The sequence below is a fragment of the Brassica napus genome, chromosome C9 (assembly GCF_020379485.1).
Source record: "Brassica napus cultivar Da-Ae chromosome C9, Da-Ae, whole genome shotgun sequence".
In the NCBI taxonomy this organism is placed as follows: domain Eukaryota; kingdom Viridiplantae; phylum Streptophyta; class Magnoliopsida; order Brassicales; family Brassicaceae; genus Brassica; species Brassica napus.
The window spans coordinates 4,104,078-4,119,648 of NC_063452.1; the positions used below are offsets into that span (position 1 = coordinate 4,104,078).

The window sequence follows — 15,571 nt, forward strand, 5'->3', positions numbered from 1 at the left end:
TCAGTTTTTTAATATCCTAAACGATAATATATATGATGTTTGGTTCAAAAAAATATTTTTTATATTGGCCTAAAACAATATTACATTTCCTAATATTTATATATGAAAATATATTAATTCATCTACCATCACTATTAAAATAATTTTATATTTTTACAATATTCAGCATCCAAAGTTTTCCATTACTTAATAATTATATTATTTACATAATAAAATATATGTCAAATTACTTTATTAACCTATTAATGTAATGTTCATGACTAATGCTCGTATGAATATGATGCTCTTAGTCAAATATAGTAAATGTGATCTATTATATATTATTATATAGTAAAAAAATATTTGATTTATGAATATCCAAGTTTTATAATTTTATTTGAACTATCTTAAAATATTTTATAAATTTACGTAGTTATTAGTAAATCATATTTGAGACTCAAGTCCGGTTTTTTGGTATAAGATTATTAATAATTTTTAGTCAAATAGATGGTAAATTTTTTTATAAGCTCTTCCTAACTGCTTAATACCTTAAAATAAAATAAAAAGTTACAAAACGGGTTGATTTTCTTCTACCATATAACACTCGTATTTTACCTAACGAAACTAAAAATATTAAATATTAAATTATGTAATAATTTCTTCTAAACCAATATGCAAGAAATTAAAGGTTAAAATTAATTCATTGCCGAAGTAAAAGAAAATAGTGAAATATGTTGACAGAAAAAGGGTAATTTTTTTTCAGAATCTTGTTTAGGAAATTAAATTAAATTTCATTAGTAAGAAAATTTGATATAGACTAATATAACAAGAACAATGAAGAAATGGTGTTGACTAATGACCAACATCATTAATAATTAAGAAATGCTATTGACAAATGACTAAACTAATTAATAATAATTTATTGCATCTGTATATTTTCTTGACTGGAATTTATTGTTTTTTTTGGTAATCAATTTATTTTTTTCATTTAAGAAAAAGAGCTTCATATTCCCTTTATTCTACTTCGAAATTTTCTTCAGTCAGATTTTTTGCGATACAGATTCATCCTTTGGTGTGAATGATCATGGCTGTCCCGGAAAATGCTGATCTGAAGGTGGACTCTTCTGATCAAAATCTAGACAACAACACTGCTTCATTAGCAGCTACGATGATGCCGCCATCTCCTGATGATCAGAACCCTGAATCCAACTTTTCTGTTGAGACACCAAACTCAACAAAGGGAAGTGAAGGGGCTCTCAAGAGTGAGATAAGTCATATAGATGTTAAGTTTTCTAAACTAAATCCGATGGCTAAGGAGTATGTTCCACAGCCCCTTGCTCCAACAATCCCTGTGTTTGTGGAGAATAGCTTATGGTTTACCAACAGTTTCGCAATGCAAGCTTTCTCTGCTGAGGACAATGACCTTTTCGATACAAGGGTATGTATTATGTATATCATTTTTTACATTATTCTCTGAGTTATGGTCTATATGTGCTGGATTTATTATGTTTCATGAAAATGTCTTGTCAATGTTTACATCTTGTGAATTATATAACATTTTTTTGTTTATCATTTCTTAGATTGATGAGAAATGTAATATGAAAATCATGATCTGTGTTTGCAATGCTGGATCTAGAATTAATTTAGAGGACCATAAATATTTAATTCAATGTTAATAAAAAAATTCTGATAATTTGGAGAACATGTGACCTATATATAATAGTTTTTAGAAAATAGGGGTCAAAGCGAATGTTTTATCCAGCTATACTTATAAGTTATAACCAACATGTGACCTATATATAATAGTTTTGTCCTTTTAATGCAGAGAATGAACTTTGGCCAATGGAAGCGAAGGATGAGCAAGAAAACAAGCCTGGCTCAGAAGGAAGAAGTAATCAGGAGAACTGTCCATGTCTTAGACATTGATCAACAGGTCTAAAATGAGAATTGTTATCTTCAAGAACCCAATTTCTCAGAAGGAAGTGTAATAAAACTAACAAAAGCCCTCTTTTGTCTTTTTGTAGGCTACTGAAGAGCAACTTGCTGGTCTCTTTCAATCATGTGGCCAGGTACTTGAGTAATGCGTCTTTTAGCCACTTTTTTTTGATATCATCTTCAAACCCAAGTCTCATACAGTTTCTTGTTCATTTTTGGGGTCTTAAGGTTGTTGATTGTCGTATATGCGGTGACAATAAATCTATTCTCCGTATTGCCTTCATTGAATTCACTGATGAAGGTACTTCTACTCTTAACTGTTTTATCACTTTAAAATGTTCTTCTTTTGTTTACTAATCAGTGAGGTAATGTCTCAGAGGGAGCTAGGTCTGCTGTAAGCCTATCAGGAACTCTGTTTGGTTCTTATCCTATAAAGGTTCGTCTTTCAAAAACAGCTATTGCACCTGTGGACCCGAGTCTTCTTCCAAAGGTTAGTTAAGTTATATAATCATATCTCAACCAGTCTTAGGTTTGACTCTTCCTCTTATTATTCCTGAGATTGCATAATCTTGCTTTCAGTCTCAGGATGAGCGTGAGAAATGTGCAAAGACTGTTTACTGTACTAATATCGACAAGAAGGTAATCTTGATTTTCATTTTCCTAATCACTTTCCTCAGATGGAACTGGAAAATGAACCTTTTCTATTCATCATAATTAGTTTTCATTTTTATATTACATGCAGGTCACTCAGATGGAACTGGAAGATTTCTTTAAAACAGCATGTGGGGAGGTACATATTTGGTTATGGCTAGGCAGATTAGATTGTTTATACTTCGTACTATGTTGTGTTTTTGGATTTTACGTCATATTTATTTTCTTGTAGATTCAGCATGTGAGGCTTATTGGATACTGTCATCACCAAACCTTTATTGCTTTTGTTGAATTTAAGCGGGTGATTTTCTCTTGCCTTTTTTCTCCGTACATTAATTTTCATTATCACGTTAGTAACTGCATGAACTTGATTCAAAAGTTAAATCATTTTATGATACTAAAATTTTCAAGTTGAACTTAATTAATTTGACAGACGTGTTAGTCTTTTGAATGCTGTACGGACTAGATATATATTATCGTCATAAATGTGATATACACACTGCAATAATGTGCATGGTCCACTATATATGTTGAATTTTGGTTTGGCCTGATGAGGCAATTTTTAACCCTAATCACCTTTATGTAAAAATAATAAAGTGGTAAATGATTAATTTTGAATGTTTCAGGTGGAAAGTGCAGTTTCTGCTCTTAATTGCAGCGGTATTGTCTTGGGCGGTCTCCCTTTACGGTACGCGTTACAACAGTTTCACTATTCTTTTTAATTTCACTGTGGCCTCTTGATTTTTCTCGTTTTTAGTTTTTCATCAATCTATTATAACCATATGCGGTTAGCTCGTTTAGTTTTGGAAGCAGAATGTTGCATGCTAGTTGTAGATATAAATAGTTTGGTGGATTTTGTAACATTTTCTCTTGTTAAGACGCCTCAGTTCTTAAGTTATTTTCTTTTGATTCAAGTGTAAGAATGTTGGTGTTCTTTAAGGTTAGCAAGACATAATAAACTCATCACTGTGAGATTAATATTTTGCTTTTCTTCTATATGTGTGAAGGGTAAGCCAGTCAAAAACACCAGTGAGGCTAGACCAACCTGATTTAAACTAATGTTAACTGCAAACCGATTCAAAGAGCTCATCAATTCAAAGGAGAGAAAGAGCTACAAATGTCATTTTAAAGATACTCAGAAGCGTTTTATGTTCGTATAATTAACGATCCTTTTGTGACTTAACCTCCCAGACTTTCTTCTTCTTCCAAATTGCTGGGTTTATTTTTTTTATATATTGCATGGATCATTTTAAGACTCTTTTTGGGGAAATCTTTTATTTTGCTCTATCTTTTGTCTGAATCTCCATGCATAGTCATCTGGTAAGCTTAGTCAGTGTTTTATTTGTTTTAAACTCTTGTCAAATTGTTTCATTAATCTTTCTTATTGTTTCTGTTAGATTTTAGGAGAGTCTTTGCTTTGTGAAAGAATATTTATTTTCTATGTTATTTAGGTTTGATCTGCTTTTTTTTTAGTTTATAATCATATCATTGTCTGAAAGAATCTAGTTAGCTTGCCAAGATATAGGCGACCGTCATGGTCAAACAAAACCATCTACTAAAAAGGCCCTATATCTTGATATACTATATACACAAAGCCTACAATTTGTTTTATAAATTAGGAAATCCTAAATACTTTATTCAATAGTTTAAAAATCTAAAGTGTTGGTTGGTGTTGTGATCATTTCAGACACTCTTTTCCACAATTATTTTGAACTTTACTTGTTAGGTTCTTTTGATGTGGTAATTTACAGATTCTATTCTTTTTCATCACAATAATATTTAAATTTAAATGCTATCTTTTGTGTAGGTAGCTTTCTGTATAGACCACAACCTTAATTAGACTCATTACATATGGAATTTCTCTAGTTGATATTTTTAGCATGTGTTTGTAACTAAAAGTATATATTATCCATCTATATGACCAAAGTTCTGTGACTTGCTTGTTTCTGATTGGGACGTTATTAGTTATCCAATGTTAAAAATAGATATGTATTAGTAAAGAATTTATATATAGGGTTTAAAGTGGACCATCATTTCCACTAAGATAAGTCTGGACATTGATGCAAACATGATAATACAACACTATTAAATCCATGTTGAATCGAAAATGAATTTGACACATTGTTCTTCGTTTGTAATTTTTACTTTTCCTAAATAGTTGTCAACAATGCAAATAGGTTATTTCATATCCAAAAATAAATTCATTAATATTAAATACTTAAAATTACTTAACTCCATGTTATTGACTCGCCAGAAAAGTTAAGCTAGAAATGTTTTAATGAATTTAGACAGTTTCCAATTCTTCATATCCAAATCTCGGAAAATCTCTCCAGAAGTTTAACATTCCAACTTACATCCACTAAACAGTAATGTTGGTGACATACATAGAAGATTATTTATAATTTAATATTTAAGTGTCCTGTTAAGTAATTGAAATAACCTTTCGTCCATCATCTTAAAATTAATTTTAGACACATATTCTCCAAATATCTCATCATAAGGATAATTCACAAAATGTCTTAAATATCCAAAGATAGTAACTCATCCAACCAAATCTACAAAATTCGAGCAATAGTAGGATATTAAATTTGGTAAGAATGCATTACATATTTATTCTTTATAAACTAAATGATAATACATACCGATTGGAAAAGTGTTCTCAACATATTTTGGAGAACTCGTTTGAATGGAAACCGATCAAACATTGGATCTTCAGTAAGTGTTAAACCATAAAAATAATTGACTGCGTTCGACTAAATTGATGGGAAAATTGTGGGGAGTATTCTTTCTCGATCCATCGCAAGGTCTAGCTTCAAATCGTCGGAATATTTTCCATTAATCTTCATCAAAAAGCTGAAATAGTGCTTGTCCAGTTAATGATGAGGAAGTATTAATTCAATTCTACAACCTTAATTTAAAGGGAAAGTAAACAAAATTTCTTTACAATAAACCAAAAAAAATATTAAATAAATATTACATAGAACTTATATTTGGGTCAGCAAAAATAAGATGCTTCTCTTTTAGATTTAGCGGGATTGTTGTTTGCCATACTCTTAATACCTTTTCTCAAACACACACATTAGTTGATTTTTCAGTAAGCTCAGAAATTAGGGTGTTAATGTTTGCCATGAAGTTAAGTTTGGCTTTCGATTTTCCTCTGACTTTTCTTAGACTAGTGAATTTTTTTTGGAGAATTATAAGATTTAATGTTTAGATTGTTCTTTTGAAATGTTTTAACTTTTCATCGGATATTAAAGAGACATCAAAGGATATTATAAGCGAGTATCAATCTTCAGATCATTAGGCTAACATACTTAAATGGTGATAATCAATAAATTTAATATAATTTAATAATTTGTTAGGGTTGTCGTTCAATAAAAATATATTTATTAATTATAGTGTTGAATATAAAAAAATAAATGCATAATATATGTAATGTTAAAAAGATGATTTTTTACATATAATGAAATCAAAATCTTACTTAACTATATCAAATTTTTTAAAAAATTGCCTAGAATATATTCAGTTTTTGTTATATTCTAAACGATAATATAGTATATGATGTTTGGTTCAAATAAAATATATTTTATATTGGCCTTTAAAATTATTAAATTTTCTAATATATATATGCAAATATATTAATTCATCTACCATCACAATAGAAATAATTTTATATTTCTACAATATTCAGTATCCAAAGTTTTGCACTACTTAATAATTATATTATTTACATAATAAAATATATGTCAAATTACTTTATTAACCTATTAATGTAATGTACATGACTCATGCTCGTACGAATATGATGCTTTTAGTAAAATATAGTAATTGTGATCAATTATATATTATTATAAATTAAAAAATATTTGATTTATGAATATCCAAGCTGTATAATTTTATTTGAACTATGTTTAAATAGTTTATAAATTTTATCTCTATAAATTTACATAGTTATTAGTAAATCATATTTGAGACTTAAATCCGGTTTTTTGGTATAAGATTATTACTAATTTTTTAGTCAAATCGATGATAAATGTTTTTATAATTTCTTCCTAACTGCTTAATAGCTGAAAATATAATAAAAAGTAATAAAATGGGTTGATTTTCTTCTACAATATAACACTTGTATTTTAGCTAAACGAAACTAAAAATATTAAATATTAAATATTAAATTATGTAATAATTTCTTCTAAACCAATATGAAAAAAGGTTACAATTAATTTATTGCCGAAGTAAAAGGAAATAGTGAAATATGTTGGCAGAAAAAGGGTAAATATTTTTCAGAATCTTGTTTAGGAAATTAAATTAAATTTGATTAGTAATAAAATTTGATATAGACTATAACAAGAACAATGAAGAAATGGTGTTGACTAATGACCAACATAATTAATAATTAAGAAATGGTACTGACAAATGACCAAACTAATTAATAATAATTTATTACATCTGTATATTTTCTTGACTGGAATTTATTGTTTTTCTTTTTGGTAATCAAATTATTATTTTTTATTTAAGAAAAAAGCTTCATATTTCCTTTATTCTATTTCAAACTTTTCTTCAGTCAGATTTGTTGCGATACAGATTCATCCTTTGGTGTCTGGAAAATGCTGATCTGAAGGTGGACTCTTCTGATCAAAATCTAGACAACAACACTGCTTCATTAGCAGCTACGATGAGGCCGCCATCTCCTGATGATCAGAACCCTGAATCCAACTCTTCTGTTGAGACACCAAACTCAACAAAGGGCAGTGAAGGGGCTCTCAAGAGTGAGATAAGTCATACGGATGTTAAGTTAATTTTCTAAACTAAATCCGATGGCTAAGGAGTATGTTCCACAGCCACTTGCTCCAACCCTCCCTGTGTTTATGGAGAATAGCTTATGGTTTACCAACAGTTTCGCAATCACTACAAGAAAACATAATCTTAACGAGGGCGGTTTTCCTCGTGAGTTCGTCGTAAAAGAGGTTTTACGACGAATTAGCGAGGAACCACGTTTGCTCGTTACTCATCTGTCGTAACACATATTTCTTCGCTAATTCGTCGTAACGTAGCGAGGAATATATTTCGTCGTAAAGACGAAGTAGATCATTTCGTCGTAAAGACCACGTCAACATTCCACGTAAGGAGGTCGCTATATTTCCTCGTAAATACCTCGAAACAAGTTCCTCGTAAACTACAGGTAAATACCTTGAAAGTTTTTCCTCGTAAAATACTCGTTTATCTTTCCTCGTTATTTCCTCGTAAATGTTTTCTCGTAAAATACTCGTTTATTATTTCTCGTTATTTCCTCGTAAGGTTTCCACGTAAATAGGTCGTACCTTAGCTACGAATTTACTTCGTTTTTATTATTTTACAGAATTTAAAAATATAATTAAAAAATAACTAAAATTATTTAATTTATTAATAAAATTAAAATTTAAAATAAAAATAAATCATTATGAAAATATTTTATATATAAATAAGTTTTGAATTTATAATACAACAACCGGAAAAAAAAACTAAGGGTCGTTCATCGCCTGGTAGAATTCATCACTCCTCCTCGTAACATCCGCCTCATTATGTACGTCGGATGACTCGCCTCGAATGGGATGTTGTTGTCGCATGTTCCTCAACATGGACTCCCATTCTGGATTTGTGGCCGCTATAACGTCCAAGAAGCCCTCGACTCCATCCATACGAGATTTTGTTACGCAGCTGAGCGGACTCTCTACGCAGCTCAGTGACTTCATCATCCCGTCGCTGACCATAAAACGATGTCGCTCTCGGAACATCGTTGACGGAACCAATCCCCAACGTCCGTCCCTTTTTTTTAGGGACAACCTTAAAAACAAAAAATAAATATTGTTAGTAAAAATTTAAAGTTATATTAAATGAATAATAAAAAATTAAAATTTTTGAAAATTTACCTCCTCGTAAATCTTATTCACTTCAAGTGTGGATAAGGTGACGGGTAATCCGTCGGTAGACTGCTGGGTCAGCTGAGTCTGGCGGTCTTCAACCCGAGCAACCACGTCGTTGTAGATTTGCTCGGACTTGCCATTTACAAATACGCCCGCCTTGTTCTTGTGGGTCCTCTCGTAAAGTTCCATAAGAGACGGGAGATGTCTCGTCTCTTTGGCCTAAAAAACATTTAAGAAAGTTAGAATAAAAATATATATATTAAAAAATTTATTTAATAAAATATTTAATTACCATTTCCAAACGGACACCGGCGTGGGGTTTTTGGCCCGTAGTGTGAAGCATCGGCCCGTTTCCGTGCTCATCGACCGTGTTACGGGAGTTAGAGCAAGCCTGGGCGATTCTAATGGAATCAGGAAGGCGCCAATAACGGATGAGGCCATCCCACACATCCGTGGTGAGCTCAGCGGGTTTGCCACGCTCATACCCCTTCACGATCCAGTCACCCTTCCAGTTGGAGACCGTGTCCAACAAGCGAACTTTCGCCTTCGCGTTAAACTTCTTCCTCACCCTCTCAGTGATCCCAAAGGCCCAATTAAATTTTTAAAATTAACATCAACAGTATATTTCCCAACATTATCCACCTAATGAACACTAAATAACATAAAATCCGTAAACCTATCTAAATTCCCTATACTAACCACCTAATCTATCCTAAACTAACCAAATTAGAGAGGAATTAGAGAGACTTACCATTGCTACGAAATGGAGAGGAGGTGGAGAGGAAGTAAAGAGGAAAGAAAGAGTGAGCGCTCGGGGGTATATATAAGATTACATATCGTCGCAAATTCGTCGTAAAATTACGACGAAATAGCGAGCAGTTACAAAGGCCCGTGTTTTTCAATACGAGGAAATTACGAGGAATCGCAAAGGCCCGTGTTTTTATATACGAGGTATTAACGACGATTTTGCTTACGTGGAATTAACGAGCCTTGCTTTCCTATAAATATACCCACAACTCTCATTCTCAAACCACACACAAACTCCCAAATCACATCCTATCTGAAATCACATTCCTGAGTAAAATCCTATTCAAATTATAAATATTTGAAAAAAATAGGAAAAGGATAAGATATTAGAATTCATGTGGGCGAGACTTACGTATTATAATTGCTGGAAGTCTTGCCACATGTTAATCTGGTATTTTTATCCTTTTCCCTTTTTTTTCTAGTTTTTACACTACGAGGTATTTACGACGATTTCTGCTTACGTAGAATTAACGAGTGTTATGTTTAAATCCTTTTACAAGGTATTTACGACAATTTCATCCAACGTGGTCTTTACGACGATTTCTGCTTACGTGTTTAAATCCCTAAAATCCGAAACCTCCAAACCCCAAACCCCAAACCCCAAACCCCAAACCTCAAACCCCGAAACCTCCAAACCCCAAACCCCAAACCCCAAAACTGAAACCCCAAACCCCAAACCTCAAACCTCGAAACCTCTAAACCCCAAACCCAAAACCCAAAACCCCAAACCCCATATTCCAAACCCCAAACTCCATATTCCTTATTTTCATATATTTCAAACTCCATCTTTATTTTTAAATTTCGTCGTTATTTCCTCGTTGGCTTACGAGGTATTTACGACGATTTCTGCCTACGTGGAATTTACGACGATTTCTTATACGGGGTCTTTACGACGATTTCTGCCTACGTGGAATTTATGACGATTTCTTGTACGTGGTCTTTACGACGATTTGTGCTTACGTGGAATTAACGAGTATTATGTTTAAATCCCTAAAATCCGAAACCTCCAAACCCCAAACCCCAAACCCCAAACCTGAAACCCCAAACCCCAAACCTCAAACCCCGAAACCTCCAAACCCCAAACCACAAACCCCAAAACTGAAACCCCAAACCCCAAACCTCAAACCCCGAAACCTCTAAACCCCAAACCCGAAACCCGAAACCCCAAACCCCATATTCCAAACCCCAAACTCCATATTCCTTATTTTCATATATTCCAAACTCCATCTTTATTTTTAAATTTCGTCGTTATTTCCTCGTTGGCTTACGAGGTATTTACGACGATTTCTGCCTACGTGGAATTTACGATGATTTCTTATACGTGGTCTTTACGACGATTTCTGCCTACGTGGAATTTACGACGATTTCTTATACGTGGTCTTTACGACGATTTGTGCTTACGTGGAATTAACGAGCATGCGTTCTTTATTTTAATATTTCGTCATTATTTCCTCGTTGGCTTACGTGGAATTAACGAGTGTTATGTTTAAATCTCTAGAATCCGAAACCCCAAACCCCATATTCCTTATTTTCTACTTCATATATTCCAAACCCCATCTTTATTTCTATTCCAAACCACAATTCCCACATTTGCTTATTCATAAAACAAACTCCCACATTACCTTATTCATAAAACAAACCCCACATTATCTTATCCATAAAACAAACTCCCTCATCTTATTCATAAAACAAATACATCAATCGGATACATCGACATTCTCGTCATCACTAGAAACATCATCATTTTCATTAAACTCGTCTTCAACAGCTTCGTCTGTGGCATCATCGGTAAGATCTTCGTACTCGTGATTATGCGGATCAATGAGAAGGATGTCATCAATTTCTTGTTCAGGTTCCTCGACTTCATTTATCTGTTCTTCTTGCAATGGTGGTTCTTCTCCACTGATGATTCGTCCTCGAGGTGTAACTTTGATCACTGCTAACCAATTTATACCTGAATCTCTCATCCGAGGGTATGGAAGGAAGCTAACTTGGTGGATTCAAAATTTCCTCGCTAAATACACGTAAACTATTTCCTCGTAAATAACACGCAAAGTTTACGTCGTATTTACGAGGAAATTGTTTTTCCTCGTAAAATACTCGTTAAATTACATCCACTTTACGACGAAACACTTTTGTCGTTACGTTACGAGGAAATAACGATGACTTTAGTTTTCCACGTAAGTTCCTCGTAAAATCGACGTAAATTTACGAGGATTGTTTTTCCTCGTTAAATTTCCTCGCTAAGTATGTGTTTTCTTGTAGTGAATGCGAGCTTTCTCTGCTGAGGACAATGACCTTTTCGATACAAGGGTATGTATTATGTATATCATTTTTTACATTATTCTCTGAGTTAAGGTCTATATGTGCTGGATTTATTATGTTTCATGAAAATGTCTTGTCAATGTTTACATCTTGTGAATTATATAACATTTTTTTGTTTATCATTTCTTAGATTGATGAGAAATGTGATATGAAAATCATGATCTGTGTTTGCAATGCTGGATCTAGAATTAATTTAGATGAACATAAATATTTAATTCAATGTTAATAAAAAAATTCTGAAATTTGGAGAACATGTGACCTATATAATAGTTTTTAGAAGATAGGGGTCAAAGCGAATGTTTTATCCAGCTATACTTATATGTTATAACCAACATGTGACCTATATATAATAGTTTTGTCCTTTTAATGCAGAGAATGAACTTTGGCCAATGGAAGCGAAGGATGAGCAAGAAAACAAGCCTGGCTCAGAAGGAAGAAGTAATCAGGAGAACTGTCCATGTCTTAGACATTGATCAACAGGTCTAAAATGAGAATTGTTATCTTCAAGAACCCAATTTCTCAGAAGGAAGTGTAATAAAACTAACAAAAGCCCTCTTTTGTCTTTTTGTAGGCTACTGAAGAGCAACTTGCTGGTCTCTTTCAATCATGTGGCAAGGTACTTGAGTAATGCGTCTTTTAGCCACTTTGTTTTGATATTATCTTCAAACTCAAGTCTCATACAGTTTCTTGTTCATTTTTGAGGTCTAAAAAGGTTGTTGATTGTCGTATATGCGGTGGCAATAAATCTATTCTCCGTCTTGCCTTCATTGAATTCACTGATGCGGTGACTTCACTCTTAACTGTTTTATCACTTAAAAATGTTCTTCTTCTTTTTTACTAATCAGTGAAGTAATGTCTCAGAGGGAGCTAGGTCTGCTGTAAGCCTATCAGAAACTCTGTTTTGTTCTTATCCTATAAAGGTTCGTCTTTCAAAAACAGCTATTGCACCTGTGGACCCGAGTCTTCTTCCAAAGGTTAGTTAAGTTATATAATCATATCTAAACCAGTCTTAGGTTTGACTCTTCCTCTTATTATTCCTGAGATTGCATAATGTTGCTTCAGTCTCAGGATGAGCGTGAGAAATGTGCAAAGACTGTTTACTGTACTAATATCGACAAGAAGGTAATCTTGATTTTCATTTTTCTAATCACTTATTCCTCAGATGGAACTGGAAATTGAACCTTTTCTATTCATCTTAATTAGTTTTCGTTTTTGTATTACATGCAGCTCACTCAGATGGAACTGGAAGATTTCTTTAAAACAGCATGTGGGGAGGTACATATTTTTATGTTATGGCTAGGCAGATTGTTTATATTTTATACTATATATGTTGTGTTTTTCGATTTTAAATCATATTTATTTTCTTGTAGATTCAACATGTGAGGCTTGTTGGAGACTGTCATCACCAAACCTGCATTGCTTTTGTTGAATTTACGCTGGTGATTTTCTCTTGCCTGTTTTTTTTCCTTACATGAATTTTCATTATCACGTTGGTAACTGCATGAACTTGATTCAAAAGTTAAATCATTTTATGATACTTAAAAAAGTTTCAAGTTAAGCTTAATTGATTTTACATACGTGATAGTCTTTTGAAGTTGTACTCATTCTCGGACTAGATATATATTATCGTCATAAATGTGATGTACCACTGCAACAATGTGCATGGTCCACTATATATATTGAATTTTTGTTTGGCCTGATGAGGCAATGTTTGACCCTAATCACCTTTATGTAGAAATAATAATGTGCTATATGATAATTTTGAATGTTTCAGGTGGAAAGTGCAGTTTCTGCTCTTAATTGTAGCGGTATTGTCGTGGGCGGTCTCCCTTTAAGGTAGGGTTACAACGGTTTCAATATTCTTTTTTTTTTATATACTGTGGCCCTTGATTCTTCTCGTGTTTAGTTTTTCATCAATCGATTATAACCATTTGCGATTAGCTCGTTTAGTTTTGGATGCAGAATGTTGCATGCTAGTTGTAGATATAAATAGTTTGGTGGATTTTGTAATATTTTCTCTTGTTAAGACGCCTCAAATCTTTAGTTATTTTCGTTTGATTCAAGTGTAAGTATGTTGGTGTTCTTTAAGGTTAGCAAGACATAATAAAATCATCACTGTGTCTGTGAGATTAATATTTTGCTTTTCTTCTATATGTCTGAAGGGTGAGCCTGTCAAAGACACCAGTGAGGCTAGACCAACCTGATTTAAACTAATGGTAACTGCAAACCGATCAAAGAGCTCATCAATTCAAGGAGAGAAAGAGCGATCAAATGTCATTTTAAAGATACTCAGAAGCGTTTTATGTTCGTATAATTAACAATCCTTTTTGTTACTTAACCACCTCCCAGACTTTCTCCTTCTTCTACTTGCGTTATGAACCAAATTGTTCGTTTTTATATTCATGGATCATTTTAAGACTCTTTTTGGGGAATCTTATATTTTGCTCTATCTTATGTCTGAATCTCCATGCATAGACATCTGGTAAGAGTACTCAGTGTGTTTAAAATCTTGTCAAATTGTTTCATTGATCTTTCTTTTTGTTTTTGTTAGATTTTTGGAAAGTCTTTGCTTTGTGAAAGAATATTTACTTTCTATGTTATTTAGGTTTGATCTGCTTTTTCTTTTAGTTTATAATCATATCGTAGTCTGAACGAATCTAGTTAGCCTATCAAGATATAGACGACCATTCCCTTATGGTCAAACAAAATCATCTACTAAAAAGGCACAATATCTTGATACTATATGTTCTTTAAACCTCCAATTTGTTTGATAGATTAAAAATAGTACTAAATACCTTGAAATTGTTTAAAATTTGGTTGGTGTTGTGATCACTTCAGACACTCTTTTCCATAATTGTTTTGAACTATACTTGTTAGGTTATTTTGATGTGGCAATTTACAGATTATATTCTTTTCCATTAAAGTTAATGCTATATTTTTGTGTAGGTAGCTTTCTGATAAAATTGATTAAACTTTGAATTATAGATCAAACTTTTCAATTCAATTGTCTGAGTTGGTTTGATTTCTTTGAATTATAAATCCTTGGCAAAAACTACACGACCAAGTGTGAAACCACAACTAAAAGTAGACACAATACATATGGAAGTTTCTTTAGTTGATATTTTTAGCATGTGTTTGTAACTAAAAGTATAAATTATTCATCTATATGACCAAGTCCTGTGACTTGTTTGTTTCAGATTGGGACGTTATTAATCTAGTATAAGAAATAACATATTCAAACGTTGAAGAGTTTAGCGGAAAGATAAACGTCAACTTATCAGACCATTGTCAGCTTGCCGGTCAAGATAGTGGAGAATACGTATACGTCAACATAGTGGTATATTTCTTGCGGCGTAAGACAAGCTCCCTTCACAACCGGATCACTGCATCGACCATAGTCAAAAATCAAACCGGACCGTACGTCTAGTAGACGATTCATGAAGGCAACGAATTTAATTTTTTTCTGGTTAGTTATGATTTGAGTTAGCCACTTGAGCTCAACCAATTGAACCAATAGCCATAAACGTCGTCAGAACTTTTTTAAGTTAACCGGCAACCATTTGCTACCAATATACAGTATCAGGTCGGTTAGGTATTGAAATCTTACCAACTTGTATCAAGACGGTTTGAACCGGTTTATAATAAAGATGAAAAGTGTCTTTTTGTTGTCTTTTTCACTAGGCGGTGTAAAGAATAGTCAAGTTGGTAACCGTATTGTGTTAAAAAAAAAAAAGTTGGTAACCGTATTAACTCGTTCTCGCGTTTCCCTGACAAATGGCTGAGACTTTTTTTCTGTTTAATATGTTCGGTGACTGGCTGTGACAGATCAGAACCACCGTCTTCGTCTTTTCAATTTTTATTTGTTGTAAAACTAATTGGAAAACTCGGTAGTCTAAAAGTCTCTTAAGCTATGTTTAGGTAGAAGCGTTTATGTAAGAAAATTAGTCAAACTAGTGTCCAAAAGCTAGTTATTC

At 32.7% G+C, this 15,571-nt stretch overlaps 1 protein-coding gene and 1 pseudogene across 1 annotated transcript; both read left to right on the forward strand.

The window, feature by feature from the left end:
* The first annotated feature begins 103 nt into the window (after positions 1 to 103).
* Positions 104 to 3,624, forward strand: LOC106428439 (polyadenylate-binding protein-interacting protein 13-like). The gene is made up of 10 exons (XM_048767101.1): positions 104 to 1,417; positions 1,805 to 1,912; positions 2,004 to 2,048; positions 2,143 to 2,215; positions 2,292 to 2,404; positions 2,494 to 2,553; positions 2,657 to 2,704; positions 2,798 to 2,866; positions 3,192 to 3,253; positions 3,573 to 3,624. Exons 1-10 carry the CDS (start codon positions 1,058 to 1,060, stop codon positions 3,622 to 3,624), a joined length of 990 nt encoding a protein of 329 aa, XP_048623058.1. The 5' UTR covers positions 104 to 1,057.
* Positions 3,625 to 6,817: 3,193 nt separating this feature from the next.
* On the forward strand, positions 6,818 to 15,279 carry LOC111211300 (annotated as a pseudogene).
* The last annotated feature ends 292 nt before the right edge of the window (positions 15,280 to 15,571 follow it).